General features: G+C 31.5%; 1 protein-coding gene and 1 long non-coding RNA gene across 8 annotated transcripts in view; one reads left to right on the top strand and one right to left on the bottom strand.

Annotated features, from left to right (window-relative positions):
• The first annotated feature begins 4940 nt into the window (after positions 1–4940).
• The window catches only part of LOC106683736 (BTB/POZ domain-containing protein 2), a 13453-nt gene continuing 2506 nt past the window's right edge, over positions 4941–15887 (top strand). The window contains exons 1-5 of one of the 7 annotated variants that reach the window (XM_014425405.2): positions 4941–5097; positions 11423–11827; positions 12792–12906; positions 12984–13204; positions 14423–14638. In XM_014425405.2, the coding sequence (XP_014280891.1) occupies positions 11427–11827; positions 12792–12906; positions 12984–13204; positions 14423–14638 (953 nt within the window). In that variant the 5' untranslated portion in view covers positions 4941–5097; positions 11423–11426. Of the gene's footprint in view, positions 5098–6199; positions 6336–7850; positions 7967–7996; positions 8167–8192; positions 8217–11422; positions 11828–12791; positions 12907–12983; positions 13205–14422; positions 14639–15887 lie in introns of those variants that run through there. The other 6 variants (XM_014425407.2, XM_014425406.2, XR_010842720.1 and 3 more) reach the window with 6 other exon arrangements.
• On the bottom strand, positions 5625–7649 carry LOC106683738 (uncharacterized). Its single transcript, XR_001343589.2, has 3 exons — positions 7471–7649; positions 5895–6141; positions 5625–5791 (listed from the first exon to the last, which is right to left on the bottom strand). It is a non-coding gene; the product is annotated as an uncharacterized lncRNA (long non-coding RNA).

Genomic DNA, 15887 nt, shown 5'->3' with positions numbered 1-15887 from the left:
TTCTAAGTTTATTCAATAATCTTGACCTATGTCCGACAAACCCTTCAGTCAAAACTTGCTACCATAGTTACTTCCATCAAGTTTGGCCTCAATCACATTTGCTCTCCTACACATCTATATCTTTTTATACACTCATCATTCAACTCCATCTACCTATCCTATTTTTTTGTTACTATTTGCCTCGGAGCTGGCCTTAGACATGTGCAACCAGTCCGGCTGTACCAGGCTTCTCATTTAAGATACAAAAAAAATTAAAACAGTTGAAAGTTCTGCCTAACAGTGGAAGGTGAAATAAAAAATAAATAAATTAAACTACAACAGTTCAGATAATCAGGTAAGAGTATATTAACTGGATGGAGAAAGGTGGAAAACCTATATGATTGGTTTAATTGATAATAGAAAGACATATACAGTAGTAAAGGTTTTCACAGGGCCTTACATGAGAATCTTCATCAAATGTTCAACATTAGGCTTTCAATTAATTAACTGGAATAACAGTGTAGATGATTTTTATATAATAATGAATATCAAGGTTATTAATAAGTATTGATATAGGACATAGCATGACCTAGAATCCTGTCAAACATTTAGTTCATGGTGACAGTTGGCCTCCAATCCAACACAGCCTCAATATGTCATTTTCCAAGCAAGTAAATTACTATTCCCCCTGCAAGGATATTAGTGTGGGAGGAGTAGTAGAGGGATGGTGTAACCTCCTCCAATAATTTGGAAATCCAAAAGGTTAGGAAATTTGAAAACCTCTTTCAAACTGCAAAAATGGAGGTAAATAGAACATTTCAACCAGAGAATTATTCAATTTAAAAGCAATACCTATACCTGTGAAGTTAAGAAATTGAGATTTTATTGATATAATGCCGTGTGAATAATATTCTAAAACATTCTACTTGGGTTCCTTGTTGCACAAGAAAGAGTTCAAATGTAGTTAGGGTTTAAAAAAAGAAGTGGTGTTAAGAGATGGAATTTGAACTGTTGAGCAGTAGGGATCAGCAAAAATGGCAAGATAGCAATAGGAGTACTCAGGATTAATAGAAAGAAGTCAAACCATTCAAGTATCTAGGGCCCACCTTCATGTGTTAGGCTGCACTAACTAATACAGAGGCATGTAAAACGTCAGAATAATTGTTTTGGGCCTTAAAGTAAAAAGTGAGGAAGGGGACAAAAGTTCAGCTCAGTACCACTATTTGCATATTTTTCTGTGCCCCCTGGACAACAACAAAGCATAAAAGACAAATCAAGGCAATGGAAATGTGATTCTTGAGAAAGGTGGAAGACAGAAACTGAAAGGACAGCATTAGGAACATAGCAATGAAGTCCAGTTTTGATGTAAACCCAGAACAAAATGTAATGGAGGAATCCCAACAGAGGTGGTTTTGTTCATCTTCTTAGAGTGCCAAATTATTTTATTGCCAGAGGCTTATGAGGTCCAAGTAAAAGAGGAGCGGCCTAGAGGTAGGCCCAGAACTACATGAGAGCTGAGTATTAAATAAGACTTCCTAATTTCCTAAGAAGAGAGAAGCCGTCTGGTGAAGGACAGAGAAGCATGGAGGCGTGATTGTACTTTAGAAAGAAATTTACATCGCCAAGCGGTAAAGAGGGATAAATTATGAAAACGTTAAGGTGTTTTGCACACTTCTATCATTGTTGATTTTTTTAACCCCCTGCCTAGCGATTTGTGGCATATGGGGGTGCGGCAGCAGTGGAGTAGTACGCTGGGCTTGGCTCGAAATACCCCAACACACACATTGAGACTGTGGTACAACCCAGCGCCTTAGTGATGGGGCTACACCTTATCCGACGGCTTATACGTCGAGTAGGTCCACCCCTCCTGATCCACATCCGACAGGGTGCCTGCTCCAGAGTACGCCAGCCTGGTCCAGACCTCCTGGCCTCAAGCTAGTAAAGTAGCCCTAGTCTACAACAGTACAATATGTGGAATATTTAAAACACTTTTCTTTGTCAGATAGGTCATTAATAAAGACCACCATAATAAGTCAATAATTTCTCCTGTATGGTTAGCCAGTAAAACCAAAGATGAAGGTTTAAACTGATCGTATAGGGGGAATACTGATGTATTACCAAAAACATTTTAAAATTTGAAGTGGAGAAAGTAGAAACGAGGAAGTGAGTGCTTCATTTATATCGCGTTTTTCACTGTTCTTGCAGTAAAATTACAAATTAATGGCAAACATTCTTCCTATTTATTACGAATCGAAAGATGCATTGCACAAGATGGCCACTGTTCGATACCTCATTTACAAGTAAGCGTGAGTCGGGATGATGTTTGTCATTTCGACTGACCGTGTAAGGGTCCCCTTAGAGCAGCGGTTTACAACTGGTAGCCCGTGAAGGCTTGGAAACGGGTAGCGGGTATAATTTTTTCGGAATTATAGTTAAAACTTTTCTGTTATTTACTTCTCTTGATGTTTTACTTTAAGCTGACAAGTTTTAACTTTTTTTTGTGTGTCCAGAAGTAGTATCCGATATTCCCCAGCATGATCATGAAAAATATCACCTCCTTGTACAACTGTTATTCAAGAAACATGGGAAAATGAAGAAAGCTTCATGGGTTATAAGAAAACAGGGTTATTTATTTATTTTTTTGAAGTAAGCGTGAGCGTCCTCTGAAAAACAATAAGTGCCCAACTGAGTGTATTCTTCATAGCTATTACTACCATGTATGGTTGTGAGTGAATTGTTCGGTTTTTCCGTAACATGTATGTAGAAGCCGCTAATATTTAATCCTCTCTGGATAACTTTAAACCGAAAATAATGAATAAATATATTTAGTTTAGGAATTAATCTGTGGGTTGAAAACATTTCATTGCGTGCGAAGAGACTATTATGATCATTGATACTTCTGTGTATCGTTAGAATTAATTTAATTCTAATTCAAATTAATCAAAATTAAGATTTCCTGTAAAATTGAATGAGTAATACGTTTAAATACATCTCGAATGGAGACTTTTTTGAACCACTGTAACTGTTCAGCGAGTGGTTCTTCAACTGTTCTTGGATTTTAAAATTATTTTTTAAATGTAAAAAGCAATGTCGAAAAATTAATTGGCGAGTTAGAGAAGTGTTTTGTTCCAGAGACAATGAGAACATTTATATCATAAGAACGTCGTATTAGAAAATTGTTTACAAGAAATTTTCGATCTATTTGCAACTGAGGACATGAAAGCATCAGAGAAATGAATCGAGAAAGTTCTATGCCCAGGCTCAGAAACTGAAGATCTGTATCGGTGTAGCCCATGAAGGGTAAAGGATTCAGTTCTTTCTAAGGAAGTACTGTTTCTTGAACAACGGTTGTTTTCACAGTCAAGTGCAACCGCCAGATTTTTCCACTCTAAGGTGGCCTCACACCGGAAGGCTCCTCGAACCCACACTTAACTCACGGATAAAGTAACAGAACAAATAATTATCAACCACAGCGGGTCCTAGGAGTATCACAGAGCCATATTATTAGGTACAGACCAACTATTTTTGACAATATTATTGCTTTCTTTTAATTATTATTAAACTTTACCAAAAAGTTAGTTTTCTTTTTACAGGAAAAAAAATCAAATTCATTAATACTTTTCTATTAAGTTGCAAATGTTTTCGTTTGTTAGTTCATTAATATATCATATTAATTATTAATTTAAAACACAATTATCGTTTGATCCTTATCGTGCAACATTCTCTTTGTTTCTCTAACATTACGGCAACTAGTCCATTAAGAAGGAAAATCTAATTAAATGTACCTCATTTTACAATTTTCAATCACAAGGTATTATACCCAAGTCGATTCGTCTTTAAAACAAATATACTAATTTTATACCGATCCCCTATCACTATTAAACACTTCATGCTCTTTATCATCCCAGTTCCATTAACAAAATCTGTTTCTTCTGGAACGTAAAATCATTACATGAAATTTTCAAAGTTATTAGAAGGATATATTGGTTAAATATTAATGGCTAATATTGTCAATTGTAAAAAAGTTGTTATAATAGCTCCTAGAATATTAGATAAAATTGTTAGCCTAGAAGTTTCTTTGGTTTTTCAAAAGAAATTTTCCACTAATGCGGCCTAGTATTCTTTACCTAAATCTCTTTAAAAAAATTGTTTCCACTCCTCTATTTTAGACTTTCGTTTTCCCTAATATCATGTCCAGCTAAATTTTCTTCCGACTCATCTTTCCACTTAACTCCAGGAATTCCTAGTATAGATTTAGTAGTCTTATCGGAAACAATAAAGAAGGGAAACGGAGAAGAAATCTTTGGGATGAATATCTTAATATCTGGAGCGGAATGGACAAATCAACAGGAGCAAAAGTTGGATAATTGATACTAGTACAAAAGAGGCTTAAAAATAAAATTACAACATGGGATTTTATAAATTTTAGGATAATACAATTATAAATCAAAGAACTAGGACGATTATAGAGTTGTATCCTCCAACAAATGATTCCCCTTGTAATTAAAAAATAATTTCTGGGAAATCTTAAGAGATATTCTTGAGAAGATACTTTGAAGAAGATAAATATTTTTAATGGGTAAAATGAATTTCAGAGTAAAATGGAAGCCTGGAAATCAGGTAGTGGGAAGATATGGTGAGAATATTGAAAACTATAATAATGCAAATAGCCTAAAGGAAATTTGTCTGAAAGTACTTCGTGTTAAACAGAAAACTTAATATTTTTCTCCACTGAGCACCAGCATGCCATCAACATTAAGTCGGGACAGTTAAAAGTTAATGGTAATATTTTTTCTTTAAAAAATATTCAACATTCAACCAAATAAAAAAATTACATTACATAATAATTACGATAGTCCCCATCGCGGTTGAGATTGTTGAAGTGACTAGATAATTACATCTCAGTGTAAATCAAAGTGTGTGTACTGCACGATAAACACCAGAATAAACAGTTCTGTTCAAACTGACCCCTGTTTCATTACTGTAAAGTTTAAGTTTTTATAAAGAAAAAAAATAACAGACCGTTTTTCCCCCGCCCCTTTGAGATAGCAGTGGCTTTTGGATCGATTGGCTGCTAGATTCACCTGCCTGCTGTGCTCGGCATTCCCTTCTTTAAGGGTAAGTTTTTATGGTTACTTTTTTTAAGTATTCTTGACACAAACCCATGGATTTGTATTAAATTATTTTCATATTAAAAGGAAACGTACTTCTTTTATATAATTGATGAGATGATGAAACGAAATGATATCAACTTATTAGTAACAATTCTAGGATCATAGTAATCCTGAAGATTAATCTTCTTCATAGTCGGTTGTCACAGACTAAACCTATTTCATTATTTGTTTAATAGCCTTACCTAATCTAACTAAAATTATGAATTGTGACATTTGTAGTTCTTATATTCTAATGGTTAAGGGTAATGTTTTACTTAATTGTAAATTCTAGAACTTTAATTTGATTATTTATGGTATTTATAGGTAAATAATAGTTTTATCACTCATTAATCATTCTTAATTGAACCGATCTCACAATGTTTTTAATAGTTTGTTTTCTTGGAATGATCTATTGCCGAATACTGTGTATAACTTTTTCATTTGTTTTTTAATTATAAGATAGTGTTACAAAACTAAGATTGAAACAGTGCATTAGATGTTTTGTATTTATGTATTGCCATTAGTTTTGGTCATGATTCATATAAATAGTTAATCAGGGTTAAATGTATTTAGTGAAACTATGAATGAAGGTTCACAAAACAATTAAGAAATTCCCTATGAAGGTATGTCAGCAGCGCTTGCTTCGGAGATATTCACACCTAAAAATTTTCATTGATACGAATTACTTAGGTTATAATAATTAAATTAATACAAGTTCCAACTACTTTATTAATGAAATTTTAATGTTGTTCAAAGTGATACCTGATTTGAGGTATGCTGGGCATCTTTCTTTCATAGCAGCTGAACTACACTGCATATGTGGTTATGTGTTAACTGTTATAGATATATGGTAACTTGTGTCTGGGCTCTCATCAACTGGGCTTACATAGACTTCAATAGTTTTAGACATAGACTTTAGAGAGTTTAATAACACACCAAAATGAAAAATTCAGCTCGTCAGATGTGGAAAGCATGATAACACATATCCAGTGGCTTTTGGCAATTAATGCTGTGGAAGAAAGATGAAACATCCTGTAGAATAAGTTCAGATTAACATTGTACTTGATTACATCATTACTTTGAACCTAGTACAGAAGATACACCTTTTTTACTACTCCATTCGCATCAACTAATTTGTTGTACTGATTCTTATTTTGACTGCAAGTTTAACAGAGTGTTAGGAGATGAACATGGAGTCTGCAGGTAACCTTACACTGGCTGTGTACATTATTAGAGTATACTAGCTCCATTAAAATTTTATTAACTTAATTCTGTTCAGAGCCATTGAAATTTAAAACTGTGTTGGGAGGAAAAAATTTTCTTTCTGCTAAATGATTTTTAAATCAAGTACGTTAAGTTCACTTATGTTTATATCTATGAGATTTGTTATTGTATAATTTCCTATTTACATTAGTGAAGGTTTTTATAGAGTTGGGCAAGATTGAAAGAAATTATGAGGCAATTTGTACATGTATTCTTGAATGGTATCTATATGCCATTTAGTTCTAAATGCATTTTAGTTCATGTGTAACATGAATAGTTACCACAATCCTTAGGCATTTGTTCTAGAATATTTGTAGTTTTTTTAAGTTAGTTAAAATAGCGAAGCTCTGTATGGGACAGGCATGTGTTATGATAGTTCTTAGTACCGATTTATAGAGAATTAATTTATTTTCGGACGATAGTTTTGATTTTTTTTTTATTAAGATATGGAAATATTTGGTACATTATTTTTGTGGTGTTTTCTAATTTTAAGTAATATGCTGGTTGAAAAGCTGTTTATTATTTAACATGACTCCTTTTATTTTTTTATTTTTTTAATTTTGCAAAAGGAATATCATTTAAAACTATTCGAAGGAAATATTTAAGTTGTGTTGTGAGAACTAGGGTTCCTATTTTTTAAGGTACCTTAGTAATTTTTTGAAAACTTCTTTTAGTCTATTAGTGATCATCTCAATGCTGCGAGAAGAAAGTATATTGTTATATCATTGGTAAAAAAGATAATATTATCATGTTATTGATAATATATTGGACTTTAGTTATTCTCTGACTGTTATGATCTTCCAATATATTTATTTAAAAAATATGATTTTTAATTAGGTAATTGAGATATCAATTAAGTGAACACAAAATTTTCATCATTTATTTATACAGCTATCAACCTTTCTGAAATTTATTTCTAATTTTAAGTTTCAAAAACATGCATGTAAAAAATAAAAAAATCAACAATTAATAAATTAAGAAACCATAATTTTTCCTAGTTACTGATAAGATTTATAAAAAAAAAAAAAATTAAAAAAAAGCTTTTTTTGTACTTTTTTTTATACTATTTTGATACCTTAATTGTCCACCACCCAAACTATCTTCCCACAATCTACTTCATACGGTCAACTATCTTCTTCCAGTTCGTTAATTTTGGTACAAATAAACAATAGTCCTGTTAAAGTTTAATAGAATTTTCTCACCATTCTATTTTGTTTATTCTTATGTTATCTATTAAGACATATGGTTTTAATTTGTTTTTATGAAATGTTTCAACATTTATTATGGGGAAAAGTTTGTTAATTAGTTTGAAAAAAAAAGTTCTATGAATTTTTGTTTTTTAAGTATAAACTTAAAAGTTTTAACTAAAGTCTGTTTATTTACTTTTTTTATGATGGGTAACCTGTACCATAAAATTAATAAATTGATTATTTGACACATCTGCTTATTTATGACCCATTTTAAATAATATATCTTTTCTAATTAATTGAAACTTATTTTAAGAATATTTTATGAGTTAATGGTATTATAATGGCAAGAAGAGGATTCAACCAAAAAGGTTGGCTATCATGGTAGGAACATTTTGAGCATTTGTGGAGTTGGTAGTTGTGATAGCAACAATAATTTTCATTATTTTTTTATTAATCACAGTTTTATATATTTATCTCTAAGAAGACAATCCAAATTTTTTGTTCAGTTTATGATGGCTTATATTTAAGTCTACCGTGATTAATTTGAATTGTAATTGTTTAGTAAGAACCATTTCTTTCAGGTATGATTGTCTATGAATCAATTATTGACTTCTTAGTTAGATGATGTTTGGTACATTTGAACTTATTTCTTTTTAAATTATGTATATTTATGATTCCAGTGTTTAATAGTATTCTTGTATAAATTACAATGAATGTATTTAGGTTTGTTTTGTAGTTTTCACTAATTTAATTAATTTTTTTATTTACCTATGTTCATTAGTAATGTGAAAATGTTCCTGGCTTTGAACTTTTATAAGCATCTGTTTTGAAGTATGGAGTCTTTTACTTCTCTAAGAAAACAAATCTAGTGGAGATATTATGAAATTAGTTTGGCCCAAATTCCAAACTTGTTGAAATTATATTTCTTTTGTTTAGAGTTATAACCTGAAGCCATAAACTGAGACATCATAATGCGATTTTAGATGCAAACCTCAACTGGAAACTATCCAGTGAATGACCTCATTTATCTATTTACACAAGTGAAAATCGACGCTTTTTGTTTGATACTATATAATTTTATTCAGGCATACGGGTTTTTTTGTCAAAGGGACAACTTGGAATTGGATACTTTAGGTATTTGGTGATTACTGATTTTGCTTAACTCTATCAAGTATTGATATCGGTATCGGATATTCCAGTCGTATCACAAGGTCCCGAATGATACTCTGAGTAGTTGTAGATAGGATCATTTCGATAATTTTTATTTGATATGATAGTTGTTTCGGGGCTAGACCTTTTATTAATCATTGAGCAGTACTTCATGGAACTCACTACCATTTGCCGGTATTCGTATAACGTTGCATCCGATACTACTATTTGATACTATGATACTTAGGGCCGATTGCACCATCACAGTTTAAACTACGATTAGTGAAGTTTAATCTTCAAATCTGACGGTAAACTTTACCGGCCAATGATAGCCGGTTAAACTGAGATTTAGAGCAAATCCACGTTTAAGTAGGTAACCATAAAAGGAAGCCTCCATAATTCCAACTGGATCTGTTATTTAGTGATTGCTATTGTATTATTATATAATTCCGTTTCTTTCTAAATTCAATAAAATGAATTTGATGGAGATAGAAGATTTGACAGAGAAAAAAAATATTCCATCCTCAACCTAACCATTTTTGGAGTGATCGGATGAAAAATTTTTCAGTCATTATCGACTGTCACAAGTGGATTTTGAATAAATTGTAAATTTAACTGTACCGACAATTTCTTATATTTACGCAAATATAATGTTACTGACAATGCTGCAGATTCACTCGACCATAAAATACCTGGCGCAACATCCACCACCGTCTAACTGCCAACCATTCTTCAAATTCACTCTCACAGTTTTAATTTAAAATAATTGTATTATGAAGGAGTCTGGTTCATTCCTATTTTTTCTTAAAGTATTTCTCTTATAACCAACTGTTTAAACTTGAAAAATTTTGGGAAAAAAATGATTTTTATAAGATTCGATACCATACCTCCCCGTTACTCTTTTCTTTAATTTCCATTTAGTACAGTACTAACAATTGGATCGGGAGTTTATACGCAATATTTTCCCTCTTTTTTTTTTTTTTTTGTTATCGATCGGTACAAGTAACGGTGTCGGAAGTTTTTATTACAAATATCAAGCAAACCACGATTTTATGTATCGCCGAGTTCTACAAATGTCTGAAAATATGTAGAAAAACACTGAAATCACACAGTCTTCAAAGAGGAGTTAAGATAAAATATATATATTGAGACGATGACTATCCTAAGCCTAAGTGTATAGTGTGTTAATTTTGAGCCGTTGTGGGGGGGGAGGGGGGAGGGAATTTCGCCTCGCTTAGCTACGCCCTAGGTGCTAAATTGCTTATTGGAACATAAAACACGGAAAACAGTTTTCTTTTATGGGAAATCCTTTGGATCTTTCATCGAAATTGAATCATTTTAATTGGTTTCCTATATTCAGTGTTTAATGAGTTTTATCTCCGGCGAGACGTTTAAGCGAGTTTCATTATGTGATGTGAATGCGTGTCCACCCTGTACAATTCATAATGAAAATAAAAATACTCTCAATAACAAATTTCACGAAATATAATAATTTATACCAAGCGGTAGAAAAGATTGGAAGGACTACCAAGGTCAAAAAATGTTCGAAAACATAGCTCTAGAATAAAAGTGGACCTGTAGGTGTTTGTAATGTCCAGTTTAGTCGATGCAGGTTTTTTTTTTTTTTTTTTTACTTTTAGTGGCAATTTGGCTTTACGTTTTATGTGGAGCAGTAGTACGGCAGTGTTGCTGTTCGAAGTAAAATGCTAGTATTCATACAATATTTAGAAGTTTGTACGAGGTACAAAACAATTTTGAAAATTTTTAACAAACACTTTTGATGTCAACAATTTTGTTTTTTCAGTCTTCATGTTACACGAAAATACCTCATTTATTGCAAACTTAAAATAGATATTAAATTGAGCTAACAAAACAGTAAATACTGCATTTTCACTATTGAAAATTGAAAAATCTGTACATTTGCATTAGATGACAGATGACAACCAATGTCTAGACATGCTGGATTTAAGATATTAATCTCATTAATTTAAACTTCTACTTTTTTATTTAAACTAATTTTTGTTCCATTTAATTGTGAATCTAAGACTGTATATCAATTCTTGCTTCTCTTCCAAAAATGTGTTTTATTCATAAAGTCAATCTAAAGATAATGCATTTTTTGCATGAAAAATAAACAATCCAGTACTTATTTCTACCTCTACTTAGGATGTCAGTAATATGAAGATGAAGCAAATGAAAAATGAGGTGTCAAAGTTGTCGTTTCCAATTGCCAACATTACATTATCTTGCACTCTTGGTTATTCTAGCATTTAGGATGAAACCTTGTATAGAAAAATAAATTGTCCTTGATCCAATTTATGTAGGCTAAAAATTAATTTTGGTGCAAGATTTGATCTGTGAGATCGCCATGACTTTTATTAGTATACTTTACTTTTTGTTGATAAATTATTTATTCATTGGTAGTTTTTCTTTAATTTCTGTAATGATTTTCCTTTCTTCTCAAATTATTTGATAAATTGAAACAAAGCATAAGGGAATCTCAGACGTTTCTTATAAAATGCAACCAAGAGTCCACCATTACCAGAAAGACTTTACAAACCATTGGCTTAGATGTTATAAAGTAATTTCATGTTTAATCATTGTTTTTAGTATGAAACTATCCCAACTTTTTAATGTATTGTAACTTATATTAGTTGAAAAATATATTTTTTAATTTAATTTTTTCAGTACCATGGAGAGAGGTGTAAGACCACGTGCCAATGAGAGGCACCTGCGAAGCACTCATCAAGAAGAATCATGGGAGCCAGTAACTGAGGAACAATTATCAGAAGAACCTACCGAAGATGCTGGACAGCAACTTGTTGCCCATGAAGAAATAGGTGGTTACAATTGGCAAGCTTCAAAATCCTCGTTGAAAGAGAGATTTTCATATCTTTTTAACAATGAAATCCTGAGTGATGTACATTTTCTTGTGGGAAAAGATCCTGGAGTACAGCGTATTCCAGCTCATAAACTGATTCTTACTGCTGGAAGTGCTGTATTTGATGCAATGTTCAATGGGACATTAGCCACTCGTGCACCGGAGGTGGAGTTGCCTGATGTTGAACCTACCGCTTTCTTAGCTCTCCTCAGGTATTTGCTTTTTATCAAGTATTTATTATTTTATTTATTTGTATAAACATATTGAAATACCCCTCTTTTTTATTTTCACTTGCCTGTATATGAAATAAATAATAATTATTGCGATTTGGCATAATTTTGCGATAATTATTTGAATTTGATTTTTCAACGGAAATATATATATTTTGAGCTCCCCAGCCTGTAAATAACTAAGTCTCACAAAATGGTCTGGTTGTCTGTGTGTGAACAGCCTTGCTCAATAACCAAAAGTCGTACAAAACTAAAATTACTTATTTAGAGCAGGTTTTTGCCTGGGATGTTAAAACAACTTTTTCGGACTTAATCAGATATGGCTCTTAAAGATTTTTATTAAACTGGTTAAATTGATATAAAATTTAGTGTTCTTATATATCAGATAGGTCTTATTCTCATTGAAATTGACGGCATAAATGCAAATTAAAAAAAAAATCTTCCTCTAAAGTATCTTTAATTTTGTTTATTAGAAGAAAAAAAAGAACCAGTCCTCATTTTTATCAATAAAAAACAATGGATAAATACAAAATATTAAAGAATTCTATGAATAACTAATGTTATGTTTCATTTAATTTCTGTATTTTGGCGTGAAAAATTTGTATTTGTTTTCCTACCTCGAGAAATCCTAAAATAAAATTTTTATAGCTACAGAAAAAAAAAAGTTTTTTGTTGATTATTTTCGCATCCTCTGGTCTTTACAAGTTTTTTTTAAAAATCATAACGTAGTGATAACTTCTACACAAGTTCACCAATCTATAGAAAACTTAGAGACACCAGTAGGTTGGTAATTGAAAGTTAATGCTCTAAGATATAATAAAGAATTTGTTTAAATATATAGCCCTAGCCCTATATCTGTATAAACTACCATTAAGGCTGTCTTCTAGATCTGAGTAGTCCTTAATTTTTTAAGTTTTCAAAATTCTAATTTAGTAATATATTATAGGTTTCTGTACTCAGACGAAGTACAAATTGGACCTGAGTCTGTCATGACCACATTATATACTGCTAAGAAGTATGCAGTTCCTGCTCTAGAGCGTCACTGTGTCGAGTTTTTAAAGGTTCAATTTAAATTTCAGTAAATACATATATGATGTTATAATTATTGTTGCTTCTCTATTGTTGTAACTTTGCTTAGTCTAACCTGAGTGCGGACAATGCTTTCATGCTGTTGACTCAAGCCCGCCTCTTCGATGAACCCCAATTGGCTTCACTTTGCCTAGACACAATCGACAAGACTACCTCTGAGGCACTTTCAGCTGACGGTTTTACTGATGTTGACTTGGAAACTTTGTGTGCTGTTTTGGAACGAGACACTCTGCACATAAGGGAAACAACTTTGTTTCAAGCTGTTATGAGGTCATTATTCATAAATAATACCTTAACACATTTATTGTTAGTTTTGATTAGATTTTTTCGTAACTTTTTATTTGTGAAATAAATAAACCTCTCAGTACACTGGTTTATTTATAAATGGGTGCTAATTTATTAACTCTATATAGGCCAAGAGTTGAAAGGTTTAAAAAAGTTTTGTTTTATTAATTTTTAATACTTATTGGGTAGTAGTAAATGTGAAAAGATTATATTTTTTTTTTTGAAAAATAATATATAAATTTTTATGGGCTTTTAAACTTTTCGTATCCAAAAAAATATCTTGGTTTAATGATTAAAAAAAAAAAATATTTTATTTACACTTAAAAAAGTGAATATAAAATTATTATATTTTAGATACTATTGAGAAAAATATTAATGTGATATATTATCTATAGAAGGGTGTGACTTGTAAAACTACTTATATAGATTTTTAATGAGGTGTAGATAGTTGACCGTAGATTAATGATTGGAGAAGTTTGTCGGGGGGTGCGGTCAGCAAAGAACAACATAAATAAACAAAACCATATTTATTTATTTTATGCCGACGTTTCGACCTGAATTTCAGGTCTTCATCAGGGGTTATGGCATAGAAGGTAGGCCTGCAACACAATAGATTTTTGTGTTTGCAGATTCCTGTCATTTTGATTTTTAAAAAATCCAAAAGTAGCGAGTAATAAATAATAATAATTTTTAAATCAATATGACAGTGGATTCTAAATCTGCAAACACATATCTATCTGACTCCAATGATAGAACAACCGTGACCTAAATGCAAAAGTGATCTCTCAGAAAAAGAAATGTAATGGTTTATTTTTTGAATTTAATTATAGCTGTAAAAAAAAGTAGTAAAATAAAATGAAAAATAATAAGAAAGAAGAACTAAATTAAATACAAGTGAACAGTCCAGAATGCGGAAATTGGAAATTTTACAAAATTACATCAAACTCTATTATCTCAAAACTACTTTGTCAGTGTATGGTCATTACATTTCTTAGCAGACCATACGTAAGATAATTTTACTGAAAGAATAAACGTTCAATCAGGTTAAGATTAATAATTACAGTTTTATATTAAATTTTTAGATGGAGTTAAATGTCAATAATCATAAGTTTGGCTTTGTGTTTTTTATTTATTTTTTTTTAACAATGAATCATACTTTTCTTTGACTGTTATATTTTAATGAGTGTGACGTTTCGAAGACAGGTGGTGCGAGAACCGGTGCAACCGCGAGCAGGTGGCCGCCGTGCCTGAGAACATGCGTTCGCTCTTGGGGAAGGGGCTGTCGCTCATCAGGTTCCCCCTGATGACCGTCGAGGAATTTGCTCAAGGCCCCGCTCAATCAGGACTCCTCACAGACAGGGAGCTTGTTTCACTCTTCCTCTACTTCACCGTCAACCCGAAACCTCCCATCCCCTTCAGGTAATTAATATATTATTGGCTTACTATAACTATCTAATTACTCAGCCGAAGAGCTGAGATTATTACCAATTATTGTATTGAAACATAATGCATTTAGTATGAGGGATTTTTGTGTCCTAATTTTTTATTTTTTATCTGTTCATTACAGCTGAAAATTTTGGGTAACATATTTTTTCTTTTATTGATATGTATAATATTTTATTATAAATACTTTTCAATGATAAAACACCATTAGATATTATCCTCTTTCATATTATATGTAGATTAGTTTACCCCTGCAGAAACCTTTGCATTAGATGTTTCCTACTCTATAATTTATTTTAAATATAAGCCGTATCATGTTGATTAGTATAAGCAGTATAATATTATCAAGAAAGTTTATTCAACACATATAATTGATAAAGTTGCATACTAACGATTATTTTTAAGTAACAGTTTTTGAAATAAATAGTTACATTGGCCCACTGGAAAATATCATTTCAGTTTTACAGTTAAGATTCAGCTATGGCTAAACTTTTATTAAAACTGAATTGTACCTGCTGAAATCTCAAAGCTAGGCTGCAGATGAAGAAGTGTTTTAGACAATCTATGCATTTGTGAGGGGACCTAGAAATTGGAACTCATTTTAGCCATTCACTCAAAAAAAAAAAAAAGCCACATGTTCAGAAATGGACCACCTAAATATATTTAGTATATTAAATTGCTCTAAACATTCTTGGGATATCACTTTGTAGTTTAAACAATAAAACCTATGAATTGGTCAAGTCTTTAGCATTAGTCTTATAAAAATATTATTATATTAGCACAGATGGACAGACTGAACACAGTTGATACAATCATTTTTAGGATCTTGAGCTTGACTTATTTCAAAACATTTGTGGGTATCTGGTTGAATAATATGAGCCATTAAAAATAAAAATCGGCTGAGCCATTTGCTCAATCGCCACATACTTACAAACAAACAGATTATTATTATTATAAGTACTTGAACACTTAATCTAGCATATTTGTGGCTAATCGGGTAAATTTAAAAGAGAAAATTATCTGTAAAAATTAATTTGTAATTATTTTCTTATGGGGGAGGATATAAGATTAATTTTGTGACTAACCCATGGAAGAAATCTGCCTTCCCTTCTTCGGATAGTTAAATAACTTATCTAATCAGATGATCTAATCATTAATGAAATGTTATAAAATAAAAGTCATAGGAACCAACTAGATTTTTGACTGCTCAAATATTTCCTACATA

Source organism: Halyomorpha halys, unplaced genomic scaffold, assembly GCF_000696795.3.
Source record: "Halyomorpha halys isolate HHAL.00 unplaced genomic scaffold, Hhal_1.1 Scaffold508.1, whole genome shotgun sequence".
Classification (NCBI taxonomy): Eukaryota; Metazoa; Arthropoda; class Insecta; order Hemiptera; family Pentatomidae; genus Halyomorpha; species Halyomorpha halys.
This window is presented reverse-complemented; position numbering and strand designations above follow the sequence as displayed.